Source organism: Lolium rigidum, chromosome 5, assembly GCF_022539505.1.
Source record: "Lolium rigidum isolate FL_2022 chromosome 5, APGP_CSIRO_Lrig_0.1, whole genome shotgun sequence".
Classification (NCBI taxonomy): domain Eukaryota; kingdom Viridiplantae; phylum Streptophyta; class Magnoliopsida; order Poales; family Poaceae; genus Lolium; species Lolium rigidum.
Genome location: NC_061512.1, coordinates 159674318 through 159698989, shown reverse-complemented (window position 1 = coordinate 159698989; position 24672 = coordinate 159674318). Strand labels below are relative to the sequence as shown.

General features: G+C 45.4%; 1 protein-coding gene, 2 long non-coding RNA genes and 1 pseudogene across 8 annotated transcripts; all 4 read left to right on the top strand.

The window, feature by feature from the left end:
- The first annotated feature begins 7018 nt into the window (after window positions 1-7018).
- LOC124655147 lies at window positions 7019-8417 on the top strand (annotated as a pseudogene).
- A 1716-nt stretch (window positions 8418-10133) lies between these two features.
- Window positions 10134-12896, top strand: LOC124656609. Its single transcript, XM_047195321.1, has 2 exons — window positions 10134-10431; window positions 11992-12896. The coding sequence occupies exons 1-2, from the start codon at window positions 10134-10136 to the stop codon at window positions 12894-12896; spliced, it is 1203 nt and encodes a 400-aa protein (XP_047051277.1).
- Window positions 12897-14178: 1282 nt separating this feature from the next.
- On the top strand, window positions 14179-14929 carry LOC124653473. 2 transcript variants are annotated; one of them, XR_006987910.1, is made up of 3 exons: window positions 14179-14553; window positions 14640-14725; window positions 14858-14929. It is a non-coding gene; the product is annotated as an uncharacterized LOC124653473 (long non-coding RNA). The 2 variants fall into 2 exon arrangements; XR_006987909.1 differs by having other exon boundaries at window positions 14179-14556.
- Window positions 14930-14932: 3 nt separating this feature from the next.
- LOC124653471 lies at window positions 14933-17876 on the top strand. Of its 5 annotated transcripts, none has more exons than XR_006987907.1 (8): window positions 14933-14960; window positions 15076-15249; window positions 15363-15402; window positions 15537-15609; window positions 16065-16276; window positions 16865-16928; window positions 17553-17615; window positions 17699-17876. It is a non-coding gene; the product is annotated as an uncharacterized LOC124653471 (long non-coding RNA). The 5 variants fall into 5 exon arrangements; XR_006987904.1 differs by having other exon boundaries at window positions 16865-17115; XR_006987906.1 differs by having other exon boundaries at window positions 16860-17115.
- The last annotated feature ends 6796 nt before the right edge of the window (window positions 17877-24672 follow it).

The window sequence follows — 24672 nt, the reverse complement described above, 5'->3', positions numbered from 1 at the left end:
AATTAGGCTCCTAATTAGGAGCGCTTCACCTCTCGTCTTGTGATTATCGCTTTTTATATCTTCTTTAGGTTATCACATCTTGATGTGTTGTTGTTTATGACCAAGTGTTGTTGTTTATAATATGTTGTTGTTTATAAGTATGCGTTGTTGTTTACTATGTGTTATTATTTATAAATTGTAATAACAAGTTGTTTACGACTATTTTGTGCTTAATTTTAAGCGTTGTTAACGCGGGTATTTTTACCCACGGGTATTTATTTACCCTAACGTAGTGTTTGGATGCAGTGAATTGGACCCAGAAATTCGGAATTGGAATTAGGCCCTGTAATTCTTCCGTTTGGATGCTCATTGAATTGTTGCGCGGAAACGGAAGCAAATTCCAGCCCACCCCGCCCCGATAAGATTTTGTGCAGGGAACGTTTCGGAGGGTTCAGCCTCCGTATTCATCTGGAATTCGATCTCCGCGCGTACCCCTTCGCACACACAGCGCCCCGCCGCCAGAGACGCGATCCCTCGCGCTCGACTCTGCCCGGCCTCTTCCTGGATCGCGGCGAGGTGACGCTGGCGACGGTACGCATCGTCCCCAACCTTGTTTCCTTCTTCCCCTCCCTGCCCGGCCGTCCTCAACCTATTCTGGCCGTCCTCTTCCTCTCGCTAGTCCGACCCTCCATGACTCCAGCTCGAAACCCTAGTGTATACAGAGAGTTGGAGACGGTTGTTGTGGATGAAACCATGGCGGTCGGTGTAAGGGTATATTGCCCCTATGTGTGGTTTTGGTAATTAATGACAACCCCTATGGACTAATGTTTTCATTGAGTTTATATGAAGGAATATTCCATAGGTACTACTTGTACTCCATGTGTTGGATTCAAGTATGGATGCCATGAAGATAAATGTATATCTTGTGTATTGGCATCAAGATCATCGGTATGAAGATATATATGTGATATGATCAAGAAGAAGAAATGAAGATGGAGTTCTTATGTGGAACTCAATATTAGTCATGCTCTATCTTATGTGAGTATGAGAAGATACAAGGATTGAGTTGGGCAAGTTCAAGATGAGCATCTTGAGTGGATCACATGCTTGAAGCTTGCCGTCCATTTGGTGATAATGGACATGTGAAGATGTGCATCAATGGAGCTTTCCCATCATAGTGTATGGGGGAGCATTTGTGAGTCTTCACAAAGCAACATTGATCAAGTGAGGCATTCCGGCTTGTGTAGAGCTTGAAGAGTTATCATCAAGATCAAGCGGGATGCGCAAGGCAAAGGTATGACCTTGATAGGTTTTCCTTTTACCGGTCTCAAGGTGGTTGATGGGAGACCGGATTATAGGATACATAGCCGCACTATTAAGAGGGGCTTTCGGTTGGGTAACTTGATCACATCGTCTTAGGGAGCTCAATCCTTTGCATACTTTGCATCTCCTTATTGCTTCTTGGTGTTTCTCTGTGTGAGGTTCTTGAGCTTGTTGCTAGCTTTACAACAAGCCCAAGTTCATCGAAAACGGAATCCGCATGCATCTTCTATTGCGTTTTCGAGTTTGGACGTCTTTACCGTTTCTTGACGGTGGGAGACTCCCTCTCTAAAATCATCTAAAAATATTATGTGAGGAGTCTCCATATTTCCAGTTTTTGTTGGGGTTCTATTCGTCGTTATCTTTCCAACAAAATTGGTTTCATGCGAATCGGAGTTCGGGAGCAATAGTTATTAAAGAAAAGGGAAAAAGGAAAAAGAATAAAAAGAAAAAGAAAAAAAAGGGGGAGGGGCAGCCGGTCGGCCGGCCGGCCTGCCGGGCCACGCGCCGGCCCACCCGGTCGTGACCGGCCCGGGCGCCATTGCCATCCGGGCGACTTCCAGTGGGCCTGGCGGGATACTCCGGCCCAGGCGCCGGTTCCTACCGGGCCGCCCGGTGGAGGCCCCGGCTGGACCGGCCTCTCCGCCGGCTGGGCTTCAAGCCCCAGCGCGGCCCACCTGCCCCGCGCTCCTCCTGCTTATCCGCCGCCCAGCGCGGCTGCTGCCCAGTCCGGTTACTGGGCCGGTCGGACCGGGCCACCGACCGGGCTCCTCAGTGCCCAGGCCGGTCGGCCGGCCTGGCAACCGGCTGGGCTCTTTTTTAGAGCTGTTTTTTGCCCGTTTTTCTTGTCTTTTTCCCCCCAACAGTTTTATTTGCTCCTAGCTATAAATAGACCCTTCTTCCACCTTGAGCAACTAGTTCTTCCTATTCTCTCACCTCCATTGTTGCTATTTGAAGAACTTGCTCTCCCCCTTGATTCCTCCAACCATTCTTGCTCATATTTGAGGATTTGAGAGAGGAGATCTAGATCTACACTTCCACCAAACCATTTCTTCTCTAAGTGAGGGAATCTCTTGGGATCTAGATCTTGGAGTCTTTGGTTGACTTTCCCCTTGTTCTTCCTCTCCAATCTCATCCTAGCATTCGTTGCTTTGGTGGGATTTGAGTGTGAAGGACTTGAACACCTCCGGTGTTCTTGCTTCGCATCATTGCATAGTGTTGAGCTCTCCACCACGATTTGTTCGAGTGAGAGACCGTGAGCTTGTTACTCTTGGAGGGTGACCTCCTAGTTGGCTTGGTTGGTGTCCCGGTGATCTCTTCGTGGAAGATTGTGAAGGGGCCCGGGCTTCTCCTTCGTGGAGCTTGTGAAGTGGTTGTGGAGCTTGCCATCTCCGGAGCGGAGGAAAAGCTAACCATAAGGAAAGGGCCATTATCATTCGTGGGTGTGGTTCGGAGAATAGGGTGAGCCTTCGTGGCGCGGGGAATCCTTCGTGGGACCTCCACTCCTCCAAACGTGACGTACCTTGTTGCAAAGCAAGGGAACACGGGAATACATCCTCGTCTCCGCGTGCCTCGGTTATTTCTATACCCGAGCTCTCTTTCCTTGTGATAGCCATCGTGCTTGAAGTACATATATCTTGCTATCACTTGTGCTACATATATCTTGTGCCTATCTTGCTTAGCTCTAGTTGCTATTGTTACACTTAGTTGAGCTTAGCATATTTAGGGTTTGTGCTTGTAAACTAAACGATAGTTTAATTCCGCATTCTTACAAGATAAATCCGCAAGAGTTTGTAATTGCCTATTCACCCCCCCCCCCCTCTAGGCGACATCTCGATCTTTCAGTCGGGCGTAGTGGCGGCGGTAGGGAATAGGAAGCGGTGTTTTCCGGCCAATTTGACGCAAGTATCTGGTCGGGTCAGTCATGGAGTAGTACAGGGAAAAAGGCATCTGGCCGAGTATTTCATGGCATCTACTAGCTGACTATTTCATGGCTTCTGGCTGTCTAGTTCACTAGTTCATGGGTTGGTTTAAATATATTTTCTTTTCTTTTGCAATTGCAGGTTTGCTTCCGTATCAAGTAGCAGCTGAGGATAAGGTATAAACATCAACTCATGTCTCAGCTTTATGTTACCGTACTATGCATTTTTATTTTGTCATGCATGTAAGAATGGTGTTTGTATTGTAGTTTTGTCATGTCACAACAAGAATTGGTTGCTTACATTACCGACGAGAATAAAAGAAGAAAAAGAAAAAGGATATTGTTGACAAAGAAGTACTTTGAGTTGTCATGTCTTGCTCTAGCTTATCTCAGTACTCAGAGGACTCCTAGAAACCTTGGTTGCTTCAATGATGATGAGGAAAAGGTTGCATATAGGAAGTACATATTGAAAACAACATACGATGGGTCCGAGAGTAATTGCTATGATAAGCTACACTTAACTAAAAGAAACTTTCATGATCTTTGTGCTATATTACGTGAGAAGTGTGGACTCAAAGATATCGCGCTTGTCACCGTAGAAGAAAATGTTGCTATGTTCCTACAAGTTGTTGGACATGGAATTAAAATGAGAATGTTGGGTGGCACTTACCAGCGGTCTTTAGAGACTATCAGTAGGAACTTCTCTACTGTGTTATCAGCCATCTTATCTCTAAGTGGTGAATTCATAAAGCTTCCCGATCCTACTGTGAACCCTCCGAATGATTACAAATGGCAGTGGTTTGGCAATGCACTTGGAGCACTAGATGGGTGCCATATTCCTGTGTTTGTCCATACCGCTGATAAAGGGAGATATAGGAATAGACATCAAGAGATCACCACTAACATGTTAGGTGTTGTTGACTCGAACATGAAATTTCTGTATGTTCTACCTGGTTGGGAGGGCTCGGCATCAGACTCGAGAGTGTTAAAAGATGCTATGAGGACTGATCGTGAAGATGCATTTGTTGTACCACATGGTATGACTCGTAGTCTTGGATTTTTATTTCTCTTTTTTTCTTGTCGTTTGATAACATTTTTTACTTCACAAATAGGAAAGTACTACCTAGTGGATGCTGGCTATACCAATGGACCTGGATTTCTATCTCCGTTCAGATCCACTCGATACCATTTGAAAGAATGGGTTGCAAGTCAACAACAGTCCCAGAACTACAAAGAGTTATATAACTTGCGACATGCTCGTGCGAGAAATGTTGTGGAGAGAACCTTTGGCTTGTTGAAAAAAAAAGGGCTATCCTCCGTTCGTGTAGTTTCTTTTCCATAGAGGACCAGGTAACACATGTCAACATGTTGTACTAATAATCCATACTAAACAACCAATGCTGACTATGAAAATATTTGCAGATTCGTATTATTAATGCGTGTTGCGTGTTACACAACTTTGCAAGGGACAGGCAACACGTGAGGGATAATTTGTTGCTACAGGAAGTCGACGCTGAACTAGCAAACATGGCTCCTGAACCTGTAGATGATGCTAATTTAATTAGAAGTGTCCAACTTACTGCGGCATGGACCGCTTTTAGGGAGCAATTTGCCGAGAATATGTATGTTGAGTACCTTGTGGCGCATGCACAAGCAGAGATAGAGTAGAAAAGTACATGCTCGTAGGGACCAATATTGTGTGATACATGCTATTGTGGATATTTTTTTAATACATGCATCATGTATGAAGGACTATATATATGCACATCTATGCCTGAACGAACATATAACTTGTGTTCTTGTATGCACATCTATTTTGATTTATACATGCAGTATGGCCGACCCAAAACCAAAGAAAGGTGGTACTAGAACTTATCTTCAATAGACTCCTGAGATGGACACGGCATTGTTGGATACCCTTGTTGAGCATCACAATAATGCTGACCGTGCTCAAAATGGTTGGAAGCCACATGTGTACAATACGTGCATTAAGCATGTGAAGGAGACGTGTGATGTTGATATCACGAAGGACAAAATCCAAGCAAGAATTAAAACATTTGACAAGCATTATGAGATCATTAGCAATATGCTTACTCAGAGTGGCTTTGGATGGGCTTCAGAAAAAAAACATGGTGGAGGTTGATAGTGATGCAACTTCATTATCATTTGTAACATGTTTGCGTATTGTGTAGGCCAACAAGGAAGCAAGTTGCTACAGGAACAAAGTCGTGATGAATTGGCAAGCTATCCAGACTATATATTCAAGAGACCATGCAACTGGTGTAGGTGCTGCCACTCCAGCTGAGTCTGTTCAAGAACAAGTCACACCCGCTCCTGAAGAATCTCCAGAAGTGCCTCAAAAAAGGCAACGCACCGGGGAAGCTATCTTGTGCATGATGGGAGAAATGAGGACATCATTTGATGAAGCTTTGAAAGCAACCGAGCCACTTCCTATGCCAAAGGTGACTCCTCCAACTGAAATCTATGATGCACTGAAGAAGTTAAATTTAGAAGATTCGGATCTGCTCAAAGCTTATGGGAAGTTGATCATAAATGAACGCTTGTTTGAAGCACTGAAGGCGCTACCCGAGGAAATTAAGAAGTCATGGCTCCTGAGCTTACCTTGATTGTTGCAAAGATGAGTGGTGGATGTTATAAACGATTATCTACTTTTTTGTCTATGAACTACCCGGTTTATGCTACGTTTGTGCTATTTGTGTTCTATGTGTGAGAGACATGAAGTACCAGCTTTGTGGTACTTGTTAGAGAAACAACTATTTTATCCACGTTTACTTGTTTCGATACTACTACACGCCAATTTTGTGTCATGTCGTTTTTTTATATTCACCTTATTTCATTTATTTTTACTATGTTAATATGTGTGCAAAATAATATATACATCGTAATATACACATGCTATTATTTTACATATACATCAAGTTTATATCGTCCAAACTCAAAAAACATAAAATTCCATGGGTTGTACATCCAAACAAGAATTGGAATTGAGTACACACTTTGATTCCAACAAAGAATTCCAAACGCACCCAAACGACATAATTTGAATTGGAAGCCAATTCATTTCCATCATGGATTTGGAATTCCTAGTCTAATTCAATTCCAGATCCAATTCACTGCATCCAAACAAAGCGTAACAGGTGATGGGTTTGAAATAAATTTATACCCGTTGATGGGTATGATTACGGGTGGGGGTAAGACTAAAGTCGATGGGTATGTGTATGGGATGGCTCCACCCGTACCCATACCCTGTTATTTCTATGTGTATTTCAGGACAAAACTTTGATTGTAACATTTGAGTAACAATACCTTGATTACCCAGTTCTTGTTACCCATTCCTTCGCGGTTGGTCGGCCCCGGCTGCTATGTGGGTATTCATAAAAAAGAGGCCGTCCAGCAACAAGATTGGCCCAACTGCACAATCTCTTCGACAAGAATGGCCGTCGTAGCTGGAGAGTGGATTGGATAATGGAGATGGTGAGATACCTAGTAGCTGACTTTGGCACGCCTTGGATGCGTACTGATTTGCAGTTCAGAGAGAAGAAAGCGGCGTGGGGAATTAATTTGAGTACAGATGTGTTTGATGTCGTCGTAGCTGAAGTGTGGATTGGATAATGGAGATAGTGAGATACGTAGTATAGCTGACTTTGGCACACCTTGGATGCGTGCCATCTGACGTCCAGGTCACGTCGTTTAGCTGTTTATTTATGCACATCTTCGCCCTACTTTCTGAAATCAAATTAGCTACTAGGAGTGAAGAAGGAGAACAAGGAGTTATCAATGGCGGAAGGCTTGCCTGCGCTCGGTTGGGCCGCCAGAGACGCCTCCGGTCACCTCTCCCCCTACAGCTTCTCAAGAAGGTCTTTCCCTATCCAGTCCAGCCCCTACCATGCATGTCGCATTTGTTTCTAGCACCCATCTACTGATGAATTCCAGTATATGTACATGATGCACGACAGCCATCAGAAGGTCGACGATGTGACGATCAAGGTGCTCTTCTGCGGGATCTGCCACGGCGACCTGCACGTCATCAAGAACGAATGGGGCAACGCCCTGTACCCCATCGTCCCCGGGTGAGTACCAACCAGATAAACAAGCATCGATCCACAGACAAAATTGCCTTCAGATTTCAACAAACCGTGCATGGTGGATTCTTACGGTCTCTCTGTTACTTGCTGGTCGGCGCAGGCATGAGATCGTGGGCGTCGTCACCAACGTCGGCAGCGGCGTCAAGAACTTCAAGGCCGGCGAGACGGTTTGCGTGGGGTACTTCCGCGACTCCTGCCGCACGTGCGACAGCTGCAGCAAGGGGTACGAGAACTACTGCCCCACCCTGGTGCTCACATCCAATGGCGTGGACCGCGACGGCGCCACCACCCAGGGCGGCTTCTCCGACGTCCTCGTCGTCAACCAGGACTACGTCCTCCGCGTCCCGGAGACCCTGCCGCTGGCCGGGGCGGCGCCGCTGCTCTGCGCTGGTCTCGCCGTGTACAGCCCCTGAGCCCCATGGTGATGTACGGACTCAACGCTCCCGGGAAGCACCTCGGCGTCGTCGGCCTCGGGGGCCTCGGCCACGTGGCCGTCAAGTTCGGCAAGGCGTTCGGGATGACCGTCACCGTCATCAGCTCGTCGCCGAGGAAGCGCGAGGAGGCGCTCGAGCGCCTCGGCGCCGACGCCTTCCTGGTCAGCCAGGACCCCGAGCAAATGAAGGTCACGGCTAATTTGCTTCTCTCCATTGACTGACGCTGCGTACGACATAAGAATATAAGATTACCTCTTGCCATTGACACGCGAGAGACGTTCTTGGGTGCAGGCGGCGGCGGGCACGATGGATGGCATCATTGATACGGCGTCGGCGGGGCACCCGATCGTGCCGCTGCTGGAGCTGCTGAAGCCGATGGGGCAGATGGTGGTGGTGGGCGCGCCGAGCACGCCGCTGGAGCTGCCGGCCTTCGCCATCATCTCGGGCGGCAAGCGCCTGGCCGGGAACGGCGCCGGCAGCGTCGCTGACTGCCAGGCCATGCTGGACTTCGCGGGGAAGCACGACATCACCGCAGACGTTGAGGTCGTCAAGATGGACTACGTCAACACGGCGGTCGAGCGGCTCGAGATGAACGACGTGAGGTACCGCTTCGTCATCGACGTCGCCGGCAGCCAGCTGCAGGACGCCGCCGCTTAGTTCCAAGCTAGCCCAGCTAAACCAAGCACGGCCCACTGTTTCCAAACATTGTACTTATAGTTGAACAGGTTTTGCAACTACAATACATATTCAGTGCACAATGCTTGAACAGTTCCATATTCATCAAAGAAACACGCTCCAACGGTCTGAGTCAATTAAAAAGGACCGAATGGTACTCAAGACCATCAAAAAAAAATCTACTCGATCCGTATTTTGTTTCCACTTGTTTTCTGAGATAGCTTACCACACCATACGTGTCATATCATCATATGCTCCACTTTTTAACCTTGCTTCTATCAATCCATGTAACCTCTCTTGCTCCTTTTGTTTCCTTTCAATTGAAAGTTGGAGGTTAATAAGTTTTATAATCTACTCCATGTATAATTCCTAATGCTTGTCAATCCATCAGCTTGCCTCGCGCAAATGATGATGACCGAGCCATCAACCTCTTGCATGCCTAACGACAGGATGGTTTGTTGAAGTCATGAATTCCGAACCATGATGCATATATTCTACATTTCTACTTGAGGCTAGCTTACACTCGTGCGTATGTTGGTGGCCCAGTTGAGTTGTATGGATACGTGGCGGTGAGGGATATTCTGAACCCTATGCGTAATTACATCTTCAACCGCCCAAGGGATGATCCTTTTGTCGTGGGGCATGATGGCTTTATACATATCACTGGCCCCAAGAGAGGCATCAGAGTTGGGGCTCATGTGCTAATCGAGTTTGACATGAAGATCAAAAAAGGAGAAGTAGAAGACCAATTGCAATTCATCGATTGTGTCGCCTCCTTCAGCCACAGAACCTCAAGGCATGGTACGACAAACAGAAGACGACTTGATGGTGGTTGTGGAGCGAGGGGGGGGACATAACCTATGCGTTTCTGCACATGCGGCGCGAAAGGAGGCCGTCAGGGCGCGCTACTCCAACCCACGACCTTCGATGGCCGGACATGGCCACCACCGCCATTGTCGGCAACAACAGTCAGGGAGAGGAGATCCGTCGATGATTTTTTCTAGGGTTCACGGGGTCCTCCAGAGCCGCCTCACGTGAGCGGCCTAGGAGGAAATTTTGGGTTCCCTTACATCAAATTATTTGAAACTGTGGTATTTTGAGAAACTGTAGTATTGGTAAAATACTTCAAAAATAATTTGCTACCAAAGATAGCCTTAGCCTTAGTGTTTTGTTCATAACTAATGAACTGTTGAACAGCATAATAGTGCTTCACATGACCAGAAAACACAAATGGAGCCCGAGCTTCATGGTAGCCTTTTTTTTGAAAATTTTGAAAATAGCATTTGTAAGTTTTAGAAAAAATTGGAAACAAAATTATAGGTGCATACAGTGTTGAACTCTAGCACTGTGAAGAATCTCGATTAAAAAGTCATTGTATTCTTGGCTACGCAAAAATGACAAATTTCCAACTATTTAAAATATGCATTGTTCATCACACCCATATCCACATATTTGTCTTTTTTGCGAAGAACAAAATTCATCGAATTTCGGGTTGATTTTTATTACTAACTACATCAAGAATTTTTCTTTCGATATTTTAAAAAATTTAAATATTATTTTTGAATTTCTCCAAAAACGAGCTACATGTAGCTTTGGGAGCGAAAACAGGATCTCGCGGTCCCGGGCACGGGATAATAATAAAAAAAAGTCAAACACGCATGCAAACCCTAACCAATCGAAGAGAAGAGAAGACCAGGGATGGAGAGCGGCATCGCACGAGCCGTCGCATCGTCCAAGGCTCCTCACGGCAGAGTAACCCTTGCCGACGAAACCTCAATCGAGGAGAAGAGAAGAAAGATCGAGAGCGGCGGCGCACAGGCCGTCTCGTCGGCGGCGGCGGCTCCACGGAGCAGGGTGCCGTTGGGCGACGACGGGCGTCCGCTCGATGGCGTGAGACGTGCCAAGCTCCTTCGCCATCTGAGGCATGTTGATGGCTCTATCTACAGAAGCAACGGTTATTATGCTAAAGTTTATCGTCTCCATGACACAAACGAGAGTATGGAATTCTTTCCATCTTAATTGTTGAATGGCTCTATTATCAATCTTAGCTTTGTTCATAACTTCATATAGTTGATTTGTGATTTTGCTGAAATCCTTTTTTTTCAACGTAGGAGATTGGCTCCCAATTCCGTTACTGATTTCGCCCTAACACTATAGGTCCGGTATTCACCAAAAGTATTCATTTTACACTACAATACCACCACAGCTTCACTTGAGGACGAGGACATACAGAAAGTAAACCTTACAAAACCCTGGATCTTTGAAATAATAAAAGCACCTCTTTTGTACTGTTAAAGTAGGGGTGTTGTATGATTTAGAAAATGCGTAATGATCATTTGCAATTTTGCAAGCACTTTTTATTTATTTATTAACAAAACCATTTAAATGCACCCCACATGTTGATCAAAATTAGGGATGCTATATGATTTCAATAAATGGTTAATGAGCATGTAAACACTCGTTTTATGTTTATTACAGGCACGTTAAATGCACAAGATCCATTGATCATCATGTTTTATTGGACTGTACTCCTTTGTCCTTTTAGTTCGTCGAAACGTTTTATACTGTGAGACGGATGGAGTATTTCTGATGTTTGTTTCACTTGGTTATTATTAAATAAGGATTTCCATTTTGGATGAGTAGGACTGTAGGAGGATGTACCAGTTCCAAGCCCATTTTAATCAATCATGACCGACTATTTTCAAACAGTGCTTATCTTAAAAACCTAGCACATGATCGTCAACAACAGTGTAAGACTGGTCATAGTGGGGAGTAATTTAGACTAGTAACATATGCCATGTTACTAGTCTAGGTTACCACCTTCATAGTGGGTAATAACTTATACTACCTCCGTTTCAAGGAATAAGGCGCCCTCGTTTTACGTGCTTTTTGTTTGACCAAAAGTTACTTTAAATAGATAAACATTGTTTGTATGAAATTAGTATCATTAAAAAGTTCTTTTCAATACGAATCCAACGACACTAATTACATATAATATAATCAAGATTTTGTTGCTCAATTTTTATGGTCAAAGTTTATCTTGAAATACGTGTGCGCCTTATTCCTTGAAACGGAGGTACTATGTGGTATCATGCATTGTATCATTTATTATGTTATAGATTCATCTTGTCTTGGGGTGTGTGATGTTATGGTAACATAGCTAGTTACCACCTCACTCTCTTTCTTCATTTATTGACATGCCATGTCACCAAAATACCTTAAGATGTGTGATGTTACTAGCTATGTTACTCCCACTATGAGCAGTCTAATGCTTATCTTAAAAACCTAGCACATGATGGACAACAATGTTTGCATAAACTGTATCTGAACATCTTTTGGAACTACACTAGATATTCAATGCACACAATGCTTGAACAGTTCCATTTCCATGAAACAAACACGCCCCAAAGGTTCGACAATATCTATTTTGTTTCCACTTTATCTTTTCTGAGATAGCTCTTGCTCGTATCAATCTATACATTCGGAAGTTGGAGGTTAATAAGTTTTATAATTAATCTACTGTATGTGCAATTCCTAATGCATGGTTCTCAATCAGCTTGTCTGGAGCCAATGATGATGACAGAGCCATCAACCTCCTGCATGCCTGACGACAGGGTTGTTTGCCGGACTCATGAATTTCGGACCATGATGCAGATATTCTACTTGAGGCTAGCTACCACTTGTTCGCATGTTGGTAGCCCAGTTGAGTTGTATGGATACGTGGCTGTCAGGGATCTGTTGAACCCTATGCGTAATTACATCTTCAACCGCCCAAGGGACGATCCTTTTGTCGTGGGGCATGATGGGTTTATACAGATGAATGGCCCTAAAAGAGGCATCAGAATGGAGGCTCATGTGCTAATCGAGTTCGACATGAAGATCAAGAAAGGAGGAGAAGTTGAAGACGATTTACAGCTCATCGACTGTGTTGCCTCCTTCAGCCACAGAACATCGAGGAATGCTACATCAAACAGAAGACGGATCGATTGTGATTGTGGAGCTGTGGACATAACCTATGCGCTTCTGGACAGCGCGGCTGAGGCCACCGTGCAGGTCGGGATATCAGAGCTGGCGCCGCGGGACAACGGGTTAAGACTGAAAGCGGCAGCATTTTACACTTCGCAGTTGAGTGGGCAGTTTGATCTGTTTGACGGAATGGTCACCGCCGAGGCATCCGAGCTAAGCAGGATTGTGGTCGCTGTGGTGAAGGGAGGCCATTTGCTTGTATCGTTGATACTCAGTGAGACTGGTGGCTCGGATCGTCGTATTGTTCAGAATTCCTGTACCTTCCCTGTTCAAAAGCATGGAAACCGTGTCTCCGTTCTCAAACTTGGGCTGGCCACTATAGAGGTGAAGGTAACCTGGTCTACTTTGGACATTCCCCAGAGTCTTCTTCTCGGTCCAAATTGCTTCAAGTGGGAGTATATGGCAGCTGAGGGGATTGAGTATGATGGTGATTAAAGAAGAGTGCTATCAGCTAGTAGATGTTTGTTATCAGATGAATGACAGGTTCTCTGTTGTGCACTCAGTTATCCCATGTTTGAATGTTGTGAAATTTATATATGTATGCCAAATAGCAGCATTTTGTACCTTACTAATGGTTCTACTCTTTCGTTTGTTCGTCCTTTTTATTTCCAGCTTCCGCTATTGTTCCGTTGCTCTTGGCTTGTATATCTTTTTCTGTCAACTGACTGTATAATAAACCCACGTGGAGATCCTGATCTACCAGTCTCATTGCTGGATTTGACGTGTAGATAATATTTGCTTCTTTACATCGAGACAATCCAGCAACGATAAATACATATACGGGGAATTCATACGGCCTTGCATGCGGGGTACTGCGGTGTTTCTACATTCCAAGTTCTCAAAGATGCCACTGCAAACATCTTGAGGTACACCCCACTGCTCGGAGTAAAAAAAAAATCTTACATTAGCCATCATTAGAAATTTAGAGCTTAAACAATTTGTGTTACAAAATCTTTTTTTAGATGTATTACAGGATCTGTTAGAAGGCAAAAGCCGTATGATCACGTCTCACGTCTTCTTATCAGTGTTGTACTGAATGCATCTGCACTTCACAACAAGAATTTAAGGAGCACACTTTTTATTTACAGATAAGCTCAGAACTAATTTCTTCCTGGCCATAAATAAATTCTTATTTCAGTAGAAAACAAGATAAAGGCACACCGTTGATCTACGAACTTATGTGAGACGAGTGAACTGGTCACTGAACCTCAAAAGTGTGATGAAGTCGTCAATTAACTTGTGTTTATAAGTGGTCTGGTCACAATACGCCCCTCAAGCGTTTTTTCTGGTGAAGTGGCGTGCTGAGTGGACCTAGGGGACAACGTGCATGGGTATTGCTTTGCATAAAGGATGCTTACATGGTTGATATTCCATTGAATCGATCCTTGACCCTTCAATTCACATTAAGTAACAGTAAGATGGAACTAGCTAGGAGCCTCCACAGCAATTTAACGTTCTAAGCCATCCGATCTGGACATCTAATGGCCTACATTTGCTTAGTAGTTTTGAAGTGTCCGTCACTACAGTTTTACATTGTTGGATCGCCTCAAATAGGCCCGCGTTCGTTGCTGGGCTGCTACTCCAGAAAACGAGCTATGCCTCACCTTGTTTATTGGGCTACAAAATGCTTATATGGACTTAGGGGATCGGGCTTTACACAGTTTTAATGATCACGTAACGCAAGGCCTCATTATGTTTTTTTGCTTCTCCATTTTGCCCACGCTGTCATTGCTCCTGCACCTGCGCCGCCGACGGGAAGGGCACAGAAGAACCGAAAACCGGCGAGTTGACTCCCACCCACGAAGAAACAGCGCTGGCAGGGTACGAACGCCTGCATCTTTCTATTTTCCTTATATTTCAGCCGGATTTAGAATAGATTGAGCACTTTTTTTTTGTTTCTTCTCCGGCGCCGGCGCCGGCGATGTATGTATGACGAGGAGGCTGTGGAGTAGGCTCCGTCCATGTGGGCCTACGATTCGTCGAACCGCTGGTGTACCCGACCCATTATCGGAGTAACGCCTCTCCTCCCCTTCAACTGGGTGGCGTCGTAATGACCATGTGCAAAGCTGAAACTGCCAACGCCCTAATGATGGTGGTAATTTTGACTCACTCATTCCTGTGATTATTGTTACCCACTCTTCCGGTAATTATGATGATTAATTTGAGTGTCATTGTCAGTTATCTACTCTCGATAAATATGTGGAGCGAGAAATCTTCTTTCCCTTCGACCTCCCATAGTTTATCAGAGATGCTGCTTGCTTAGGGTTTGTTTTCTCCTTGCCTACCATCATGCTTCTTTCTTGTAATTTCATCAATGCTAACATTAGGTAGCCAAATGACTACTGTTATATGTTTCAGGGATTATCGCACTCATTTCTCTGCGGTTTTTTATTCAGGGATTGCTCACAGCAACTGGGTAACCTTAATTTGCGACTATGGCTGCTGGACTGGTGCACTAATCATTTCGCATGCCTAGCGGCAGGCTTCTGATTTTCCCCGGTGGGTTGTGGTTGATATAAGTGAAGGTTACCTTCCGATCAGGATTATTCATATTCCACCACTTGAAGGAGACGCCTTCCAATCCAGATTGCTGACTTGTTTTGTCAATGTTTAGGTGACTGGCTTCAGTTGTAGTGATTTTGCTGGCAAGTAAAAGCAAATCAGTTCTTAGATTGACAAAGAACTTGGATTAGATGATGTTTTGCTGGTATGGCAAGGAAGAGAATGGGCTCTACTTCAGATGCAAATGAGGTGTTGTTATTGAACTTTTGCTACTCCTGCAGAGTAGGTATACTTTCATTCTTTTGTTGAAACTACATGTTCATCTCTTAATATGTGTATGTTGTCTTTACTTCATTCTTCATTCATCTGTCATTAAATTTTGATATTTAATTTATTCAGGAATTTACTTCTTCCGGCAATTAGGCACATAGTACTGAAGGTAGTCCACCTTATTTGATTATCCATTTATTATATATTGGCGATGCCTGCTACCTCGGTAGGATGATATAATGTGCATGTATTATTCTGAACCATTTCTCTAATTAATTCAGATCTACCATTCCCTTCTTACAGAGTTATTTTAGTTCAGATCTATCGTTCTCAATAGACATCAATGAGGAGCAGTACAGCATCTGCAGTTCGTCAGGTAATCTATATTTTTGCCTGGCAGGCAAATTTGTAATCTCTGTCAATATTTTCAGGGTGGTCGGTCTATGCACTGATGTTTATTGAGCACGGATAGCTTTTGCTCATATGAAAATGGATATTTTTTTAATTATTTCTTCAAGGATGAAACATATTAGTCTTGCTTGGTTAAGTTATATTTCCTCTGAGGTAGCTTAAGTCTTGCACCTTGAATAAGTGAGTCATTTGTAATGGTTGCCTTTTCTTGCCTGCACAAGGGGCAGTGGGGAGCGTACTAAATGGTTAAGTATGATTTTGTTAAAATTGCATAATGTAAATAGTTTGCACTTATTATGTGTTGTTTGGCACTGCAATTTTGTTTGTCTTTAAAAAATCAAGAGACATGTGATGCTTCTTCAACAGTACATGTTGTTATATTTGCATCTTTAACACCCTCTTTTTTCCTTCAATATTCAGATGTTCAGCGTCAAATGTACCAAAAGATTATGTTCATCTACTGGTGAGTGGAGATATCAAGTGTAAGCTAGGCATGCATCGGTACTTTGTATCCTGTAGAAGGAACTGGTTGATTGTGTTCCATTCCTTAAGTTTGGCCCACATTCACAGCTTCAGGGGTTATCCATATGGTTTTCCACCTCCCAACAAATATACCATCAGATGCACTGCAGGTTAGTAACAACGATCCACAATCGATGAAGAAATTAATGATTGTCCTGAATCTTACCTTTCAACACCAACCTATTCATGAGTTCATCCACATACTATTCACCGGAGCGTCGCTAAGATAACTGATTGCAGTGTTCCTTTTATGGGCCACTCTCTGTCATGACACAAGTTCAATAGTAGTAGCAATTTGCCCTCCTTTCTTTGCTCGTCCAAAGAAGCATTCAGAGCATGCATGCACACACATGAATTTTAATAAAATCGCTCACAATAGAATGAATTTTAATCAAACGCTCGCTGTAGTATGGTTGTCTAAGTATATATATCTGCACCATGTGGGAGTATTGTACCTTTGGTACTGGTTGTAATGTCTTACTTTGCGGGCATTATTCATATTCATTTCCGTAATTATACTAGACTATACCTATAGCGACTATCCTGCTCTTATGCTTAGGAGGACCTGCTCTAGAGATCCTATTATGTTGTTGGCCCTTCCAGTCTTATGTTGCAAGATGTTTTTTCTTTAACCACCCCTTATGTCTCTCCTATATTTCTGATCCATAATTTCCTCTTAAATTCTTGATGAAGAGAAGTTTGGAGAGTCATGTGCCAGCAGAGATCAGGACAGTTAATTAACCAGAAGAGATTGTATTAATGGTGTGTATATGATTTTCAGTGCTGCTCCTATGCTTTAGAGCTAAATTACTTGCAATAAAAAATTCAAGTGTATACTTTGGTATGCAATCTGGCATTTGACTGCTTTAACATGTTAAAATCTTAAGCAGCAACAGTTGCTCTCTTGATTTGGTTGCTATGCATTGGCCGGGCACCAAATATGCTCTTGGTACAGTTACCTTCATCTCTTCCTGTACCAAATCATCTGAAATTAGTTGAAGAATCAAAAATATAGCCTATTTTGGAGAATGGGGAACCTGAAAGTACAAGCTCTAGAAGGACACAAGAACACATGTCTGAGGCTGCAATCATTCCCTGGCTCTAAAATCAAATTTTGTATGGAGTCATTCAGATTTTGGTTCTTTCGCGAGAGTTATACTATGATTTATGTTATTGTTGGAGCATATGATCTGCCTATATCAATAACAGTGGGAAGATCCATATCAGTAGTTACTGTGCTCCATTTCCTCTGGCTAATAAAAAATAATATAGAAACAAGAAGAGATGAGTTCTGTTCGAAGATCTCTTCTTATTTAGCTTTGTAAATTCCCCATCCGCCGTCATGTGATTTCACCCATTGCTCGTTCTGCCTTGCATGTATTGCAGGAGTTCCAGCGCATCATTCCTGCTAGGGGCACCCAAAGTGATATTGTGCCTGTAGCTCAGAAGGTGAATTATGTGTTTACTGGTTTAGTTGTGGTTTATGTTGATTAAGCGAGTTTTTTTTAAAGCTTCAGGTAACTGTCTTGCAGGTTCAGCAAACCTAAAAACGTTAGTATCCGACCTTCATAACTCAAGGAAAACAGATAAAGTCTAGGGAGAATGAGAAAGCAGATAAAGGCCACATGATTCTGTCTGACTTTGTTTACACTGTATCACAATGTTTATTAAACCAAATTTGTGGTCAGCGGCAATAAGCCACTGGCATTATATGTGTTCAAAGTATCGGATATCTTGGGTTCAAATTTATTTCTCCTGTTATTTTCTTGAGATGGGCCCATGGTCGAATAAACAGAATAGAGATATTGACGCCAACCTTCATGTACAAACAGCCGAAGGAAAACTGTTGTGGAATTAACAATCTAAAATGTTCAAACAAATTGCTAAATTTCTCCTAGCAAATATATTCGGGCCTATACCACATCATACTGGCAATATCTGGACTGGTAGCAATCTATCAAACCAATTTCAATGGAACCGAGCCTCGTATGGTACTATAACAAACAGTTCGATTTGTATGACTAAAATAAATGATAGTAGCCTAGAATTGTGTACATTGAGAAGTAACAGAAAATATTCAACTAGACTTGCCTTCCATTCCAGCAATGTACTCATAAATATGATGCAATACGACACAATAAGCTGGATGAATTACTCAACTATCACCGGCGAAGCCCATATACTTCACATTGCTAGATGCCTTCTCCGGCGAACAGATTAAAATTACTCCCTTTGGTTACTTTCCAACATCAACATATTTTTGGAAATTTCTATAGTTTAGTTTGAAAATGGACGGGCACGGCAACGCGTGCGCTATCATGATCTAGTAAGAAACAAAGAGAGGAGCATGCAACCGATCGTCGTAGGGTGGATGAATGCGACCACGCTGGGGGCGATGGCAGTGGTCTAAGACAGATGGTGAGTGGTACATCTATGATCCTAGTGGATCCACGACGACGGGATCTCTGGTGACTTCTTCTGGTTCAAGATAAGATGATGATTTGTTGAATCCAGGGAGGTGAGTTGGTAGATTAGGAGCTCGATTTCTGCATCATCATGAGAATTTGTGTTAGTTTTATTCCTATCATGCTGTATTTGTATAAATAATTTGGTAGTTCAGTTGGACAATCGATTTTCTTTGAAGGTTTTAGGGGTTTCAAGAAATTTGTGTGCAATATGGGCGCGTATGACGTCTATCATGGTTGAAATGCATCGTGGCGGATTTCTATGTGGAGTTGGTACCAACGCGGCTAATTCAGATGAGAGAATTGGTCACTTTGATTATTGTTAGAGGAAGAACCGACGATGTTAGTATATAGGTAAATTTCTGAAGCAGTTGTAGTTTGGGTGATCCTAGATTTGTCTTTTATTGTATGGTCACTGTTCCCGGCCCTAGTTTTCTGTTGATGAGATGGGTGCTCCACGACCCAGAGAAAAACAAAAGGTGACGAGGGTGCTCCTCGGCAATGCCCACCTTTAGGGGCTTATGGTTGACGAAATCCTGCAGGCTGACACGGGATATCAGATACCAAAATGACAGGGAGAGAGATTTACCCAGGTTCAGGGCCCTCGACGAGGTAAAACCCCTTGCTTCCTGCTTGTCTTCTTGATTATCGAATATATCGGATTAGAATGGGGTAGCCGAAAGCTTAGGTTATGATCTCGTCCAGAGGCTAAGGTTCTAAAGGTCCTAGCTCTAGACTTGCGATGAATCTATCTGTTGTGGTTGTGTCCTTCGGCAGACCCTCTCCTGATCCTTATATTGCAGGCCAAGTCTCGAGAGTTCTGTCCGGGTTCGACTAGGTTACAAAGAGTTCTACTTCTAATCTTTACTTGTTTAACGTCTTCTTGCATTGTTTGTAAACAATCCTTCTTCGGATGATGTTGCGGTCAGAAACCCACCGGCGGGCAGCGACTGGCAACACCGTAGAGCCGGGAACAACTCAGGGCTGCGGCTGGCCCTGGTCCCTCAGAGCGACGGCCCGCAAAGCCTTCTGGTCACACGTCCGATGCTGTCACAAGGGCGTGCCACCTCGACCTATACCTGGTCGGGAAGGTGTTGGATGATGCCTCGCTTAGTTTCCTCGCATGGCATACACGTAAACATTAAATACGAGCCTCGATCGGCTCTCGAGTTATCCCGTGAATCGGCTCAAAGAGCCGATCCACCCATGATTCGTACAAGGTGTCCGAATATATGGTGGTCATGCTTGATCAAGATAAAGCTAATGCGATCTACGACGATTTAGGGTTTTCACCGCATAATCGGATCATCCTACTCACGATTGGGCCTCGCGCTCGCGTACGGTGATCGTAAGCCGATCCTAGACAGGCCTAAAACCAACACGAGGTTGATCCCCGGAACATCCCGTCTAGGGCTAGCAAACTACACCCTACACGCCGCCGGATCCTCCAACCCTTTGTAAGGCCTAACTATTGCGGATATTAAACTAATCCTTGAAGAACAAGGAGCAACCGTAACGGATCGGATCTACTAAACAATGATCAAGCGGGTGCCGCCCCTACACCTAAGATAGGTGTAGGGCGGCTAGATGTATAAGGGTTGCACTACGACAAGCATATGATACGAAGAACAATGCTAACCCTAACACATCTAAGATAACTACGTTGCTCGCCATCAAAAAGGCTTCAAGCACGAGCAACGCATGAACAACGTAAATAAAGCCAGTGCTGCCTAGATCGCAAGATGCGATCTAGGCAGCATGGTGCTTACCGGAAGAAACCCTCGAGACGAAGGAGTTGGCGATGCGCCGAGATTGGTTGTGTTGAACGTTGGTTGTTGTTTATTCCATAAACCCTAGATACATATTTATAGTCCGTAGACTTTCTAACGTGGGAATAATCCCAACCGTGCACGAGGCAAACTCTAACTAACCGACACGTAACCTACTATGTTACAGATACAAGGGCAAACTAGCCCAAACTTTGTATATAAGGCCGATTCACGTATTTCTTCTGTATATAATCTTCAAACCCATCTTGATCGCGGCCCACCTCTGACTCGGTCAAATTCTGGTGATAACAGATGAATCTCCTTCTTTGGAACCGACCTATTGGCCCACCTTGGTCGGTGGGTGATCTTCATGGGTCCCTGGTTGGGCCATAGGAGCTAGCATAATGCTGGTTACCCGAAGGGTAATGCCCACATCAAAAGGACAACCATGTCCGGTGTCATCTTGGTTTGTGTGGAGTGACGATGTCTGGTGGTTTCCTAAGAAGGCATGGTGTCACCTATGGTCGAAAAGAAGGTTCCCTCATCCCTTTGTCGGTTCAGTCGTGTGGTTTTATTTATAAATTGGGGTGAGAATCTGTTTAGAGGAAATCTTGCAACTAAGATGAATTCGAATTCATGGGAAATTACATGCTATCGGTGTCCACGTTATTCATGCAATCAATTCTTTAGGATATACTTTTTACAACCACACACTGTGTTTCAACGGTACCCAATCCTATTTAACACAAGAAGTCCTTCCTTATGTAATTTATAAGGACTATTGCAAACTAGCCCAAACTTTGCATATAAGGCCGATTCACGGGATTTTCCGTATATAATCTTCAAGCCCATCTCTTGATCGGCGTCCACCTCCTCTACCTCGGCCAAATTCCGTGATAACACATGCCTCCGGTTTTGGAAAATGACATTTCCAAAATCATTATGTGCCCTTCCTTCGTCGGGTCATGTCGTGGCAGAGCGTAAACCGCCGTGTATCCTTCATCATGATGCCTTGCCCTTCCACTTCTCCACGTGGCCTCGCGAAATTTTTCTCTCATGGGGTACCACTTCTCGGAACTCCGCCGTGGCTTTGAATCTCCCTCATATCCTCTTTGCTTGAACTGCTTCTAAACGGGCCGCTTCTTCATCCCCTTCGCATTAGCACCCAAAACCCTCCCGTGCCACCTCACATGTCTTCGCCCTCCCTTCTCTTCCTTTTCCGCCTTCTATGGGTCTTCCTCCTCCCCGCGAGACGCCCAGGACATCCGCGCACCGTAATATTGGGACCAGAAGACGACGCTCCTCCATCCGGGTCCGAGGATCTACCGCTCCTGACCGGGGATGAAGATCTCCCGCCCGCCGACGGGGAACTCGGGAGTCGAAAGCGAGGATGACCCAAGCCCTCTCGGGACGGCTGCCCTCCTCCGGCTGTTATGGCGAGGAAGATCGACGACGACTCCCTCGAGGGCTACCCCGCGAAACGCCTCTCCGCATGTGGTGGGACGACGATGCGACAGCGACGATGAAGACAGGGGATGAAGCCCCGTAGAGGGCCACGAGAGCAATGATGAAGCCCATCGGCGTAGTGCCGACGAGAGCTCCGAGGATGACGACGAGGGTACCGATGGCCCGTAGATTAGGATCTACGTAGGCCTAGCAGTAGTAGATTGGTCAATAGACCCTCTCTTTTGTTCTTCCTTCTTTGAGCAATCGGCTCTTTCTTTTGTAAGAAGTCCTCGTTCATTAATGAAGAAAGTTTCCCCAATTCGATTTTGCCGATTTCTAAACAAGCCCGATTCTCAAGTGAGCCGATGGCGATACGCACGTCTCTCATAATCCGCCCTCCATCTCTTCGACCACGGTGGTGATCTGCAATCTTGGATCAAGGCTCAATAAGCCGATGTCGGCGCATCAAGCCTTCATGATCTATCCTTCATCCTTTCGATCAATGAGTTTGAGTTCCGCCGATCACCACCCTTGACGAAAATCGCGCTGCAGACTAGGCCGTATGGCCACCCAATCGGCTTTCAAAAACCAGCATCCACTGTGCCAGCTGCCCCGAGTCTCCGCCCAAGGCGAAACAAGAGACGAGGGCACGCCATTCCGTACAAATGGACTCGGCTAGATCAAGGTCCGAGAGAATCCATCATGCGTGAGCCGCCGCAGCCGATCACCCCTCCTCCATTGAAAGTCGATACAGCGCATGATCACACAATGTACTGGCAGAACCTCCCGATACTGCAGGGCCGGAGATCCTTGTGTTTTTGCACATGCTACCGGGTAGATCCCATAAAATTTGTGCTAGAGTCGATGGCCGGCATCGCTTTGTCCTTACATATCATGCTAAATATATATATTTTTTACTTTATTTATTTTTCTATCGGCCCCCAATATCCTTCCACATGTATCGCACATGCTCATCTGATTAGTGTTCCCGAGCCACCTCGCTGAAAATCGCTGAAACGGCTTCTCGTGATTAGCCAAGGTTTTATTGCACATGTTCATTAGGCCGGCGCTTCCAAATGTATCGGATGGTGAGGATAATTTTGCCGATTGGCCGGAATCGGCCTCCACGTTGCTTGCTCGATGAAGGTTTTTGTAATGTCTCTCCATAGATCCTTGGGGCCGACTTCCACCCGGATTCCAGCATCGCCACGTTCTGCCCATCGATGTTTGCTTCTGAATATACACTGGCCAAAGTCGGTGGATAAAACCAGCCTTGACCCCCGCTCTTTGTCACGTCGATGCGCCGGCAGCCGCTCCAACTTGATGCCCCGAGAGTGGCTCTTCTTGGCCTCGATGTCTCCCAAACGCCCATCCCAGCCGCGTTGAAATCCCTCGGCCAGAATCATCTCGCGTGGACGACTTACTTCGTCCTCCATCCCAACCGGTATTAGGCACTGGCATCGTGGACTGGAATGCAACGGATGGCCATGTGATCCAATCTCTCCTCAGTAGGACAGACAGGAGCTTTCGTCGTCGACAATAAAGAACGCTTCGTAGGACAGCTTTCCTTCCTACTGACGTTGATCCTACATTCGGTAACACCCTGTGCGCGATGCTTGGCCGTTGAAATCGCTTGTTGTTACATTGGTCTTGATCGTATCCGAGCTGGAGCGTCCCAACCACGTAGCATGGAGTATGGCATAATGTTAATCGCCGCCCCGGTGTCCACCAACATCTTGTTGACAGCGTTGCCCATTGATGTAATCCTCGCAAGTACGGTGGCCTTCGTATGCCTCGTAGCTTCTTCTCGCTGGCTTCAAAGATGACCGGCCGTGGCCGCAAGTTCGGCTAGTGCGACAAGAGCTTGCCTAACTCGGAGCGCTAAACTCCGTTGAAGGATGAAGACCATGATAGCAGCTAAGCCGATGTCCTCATCATCGGCTTTCTTTGTCCTGGGCGCCACTCTTTCCTTTGTGGCCGACCTTCTCTCGCCCGTAGCTCCTGCTGAATCTTGGCGGCCGGATCAGGCTGCGCTTCCCTGCAACGTGTGTAGTACAACCTTTCAGCCTTCTTCCAACCCACGTAGACGCCGAACCCTTCGTTTTGGGAACTGGCCGAGTCCATCAGGGCACCACCTTGCGCGCGGTGGTATCTTCTGCTTCTTCTTCTCCCCGCCTCTCCAAATCCTCAAGATCTTCCATCCGAGGGGACTCAACGATGCTTGCTTCTGAGGTGGAGAGGCCCCAGACGCTGAACACGGTACTACGTTAGCCGCATCCTTCTTCTTTGTTTGCATTCTCGCGCAATTGCCGATCGTTGGCAACCGGCTCATTCCCGAATCCCAGCAAGCGATCCGAAGGAAGGGCGTACCCGCGTCTCCATCCCCTCGCTCTCGTCTTGCCCCCTTGACTTTCCTTGGCGTGGCGCTCATATCGCTCCGTCGCGCCGCGATCACGCCGCCGCCCGGTCGTCGTCCCCAGCCACGCATCCATCTCATCATCGTCGTTGTATCGTCGGCGTTGGTCAGCACTCAGAACTGCACATACCTGCTGAGGAGGGGGTGATCGTGAGAGAGGTCGCCCATATCTTACGTTCCTCACTTCTCTCCCTCTCGTGATGCAGCGCTTGCCGTCGTGGCGGAGCCGATCAAGCGTGGAGCGGTGCCTTCTCCTCCTCAGGTTCCTGGCTATGAGAGCAGCTCTGCCCTCATCTCCGTTCCTCTACCAAGTAGTGGTAGCCTGCAGGTCCCGGCTTCATGCTGATATCGCACTGAGGGAATCTGGCCGGCACCCTCCATGGTAAGTATACTCCACCATATTAACGGCG

Coding starts and splice junctions, on each gene's coding strand:
- LOC124656609 (XM_047195321.1), top strand. CDS start 10,134: ATGGAGAGCGGCATCGCACGAGCCGTCGCATCGTCCAAGGCTCCTCAC. Junction 10,432..11,991: donor TCTCCATGACACAAACGAGA/GTATGGAATTCT, acceptor GTTCTCAATCAG/CTTGTCTGGAGCCAATGATG.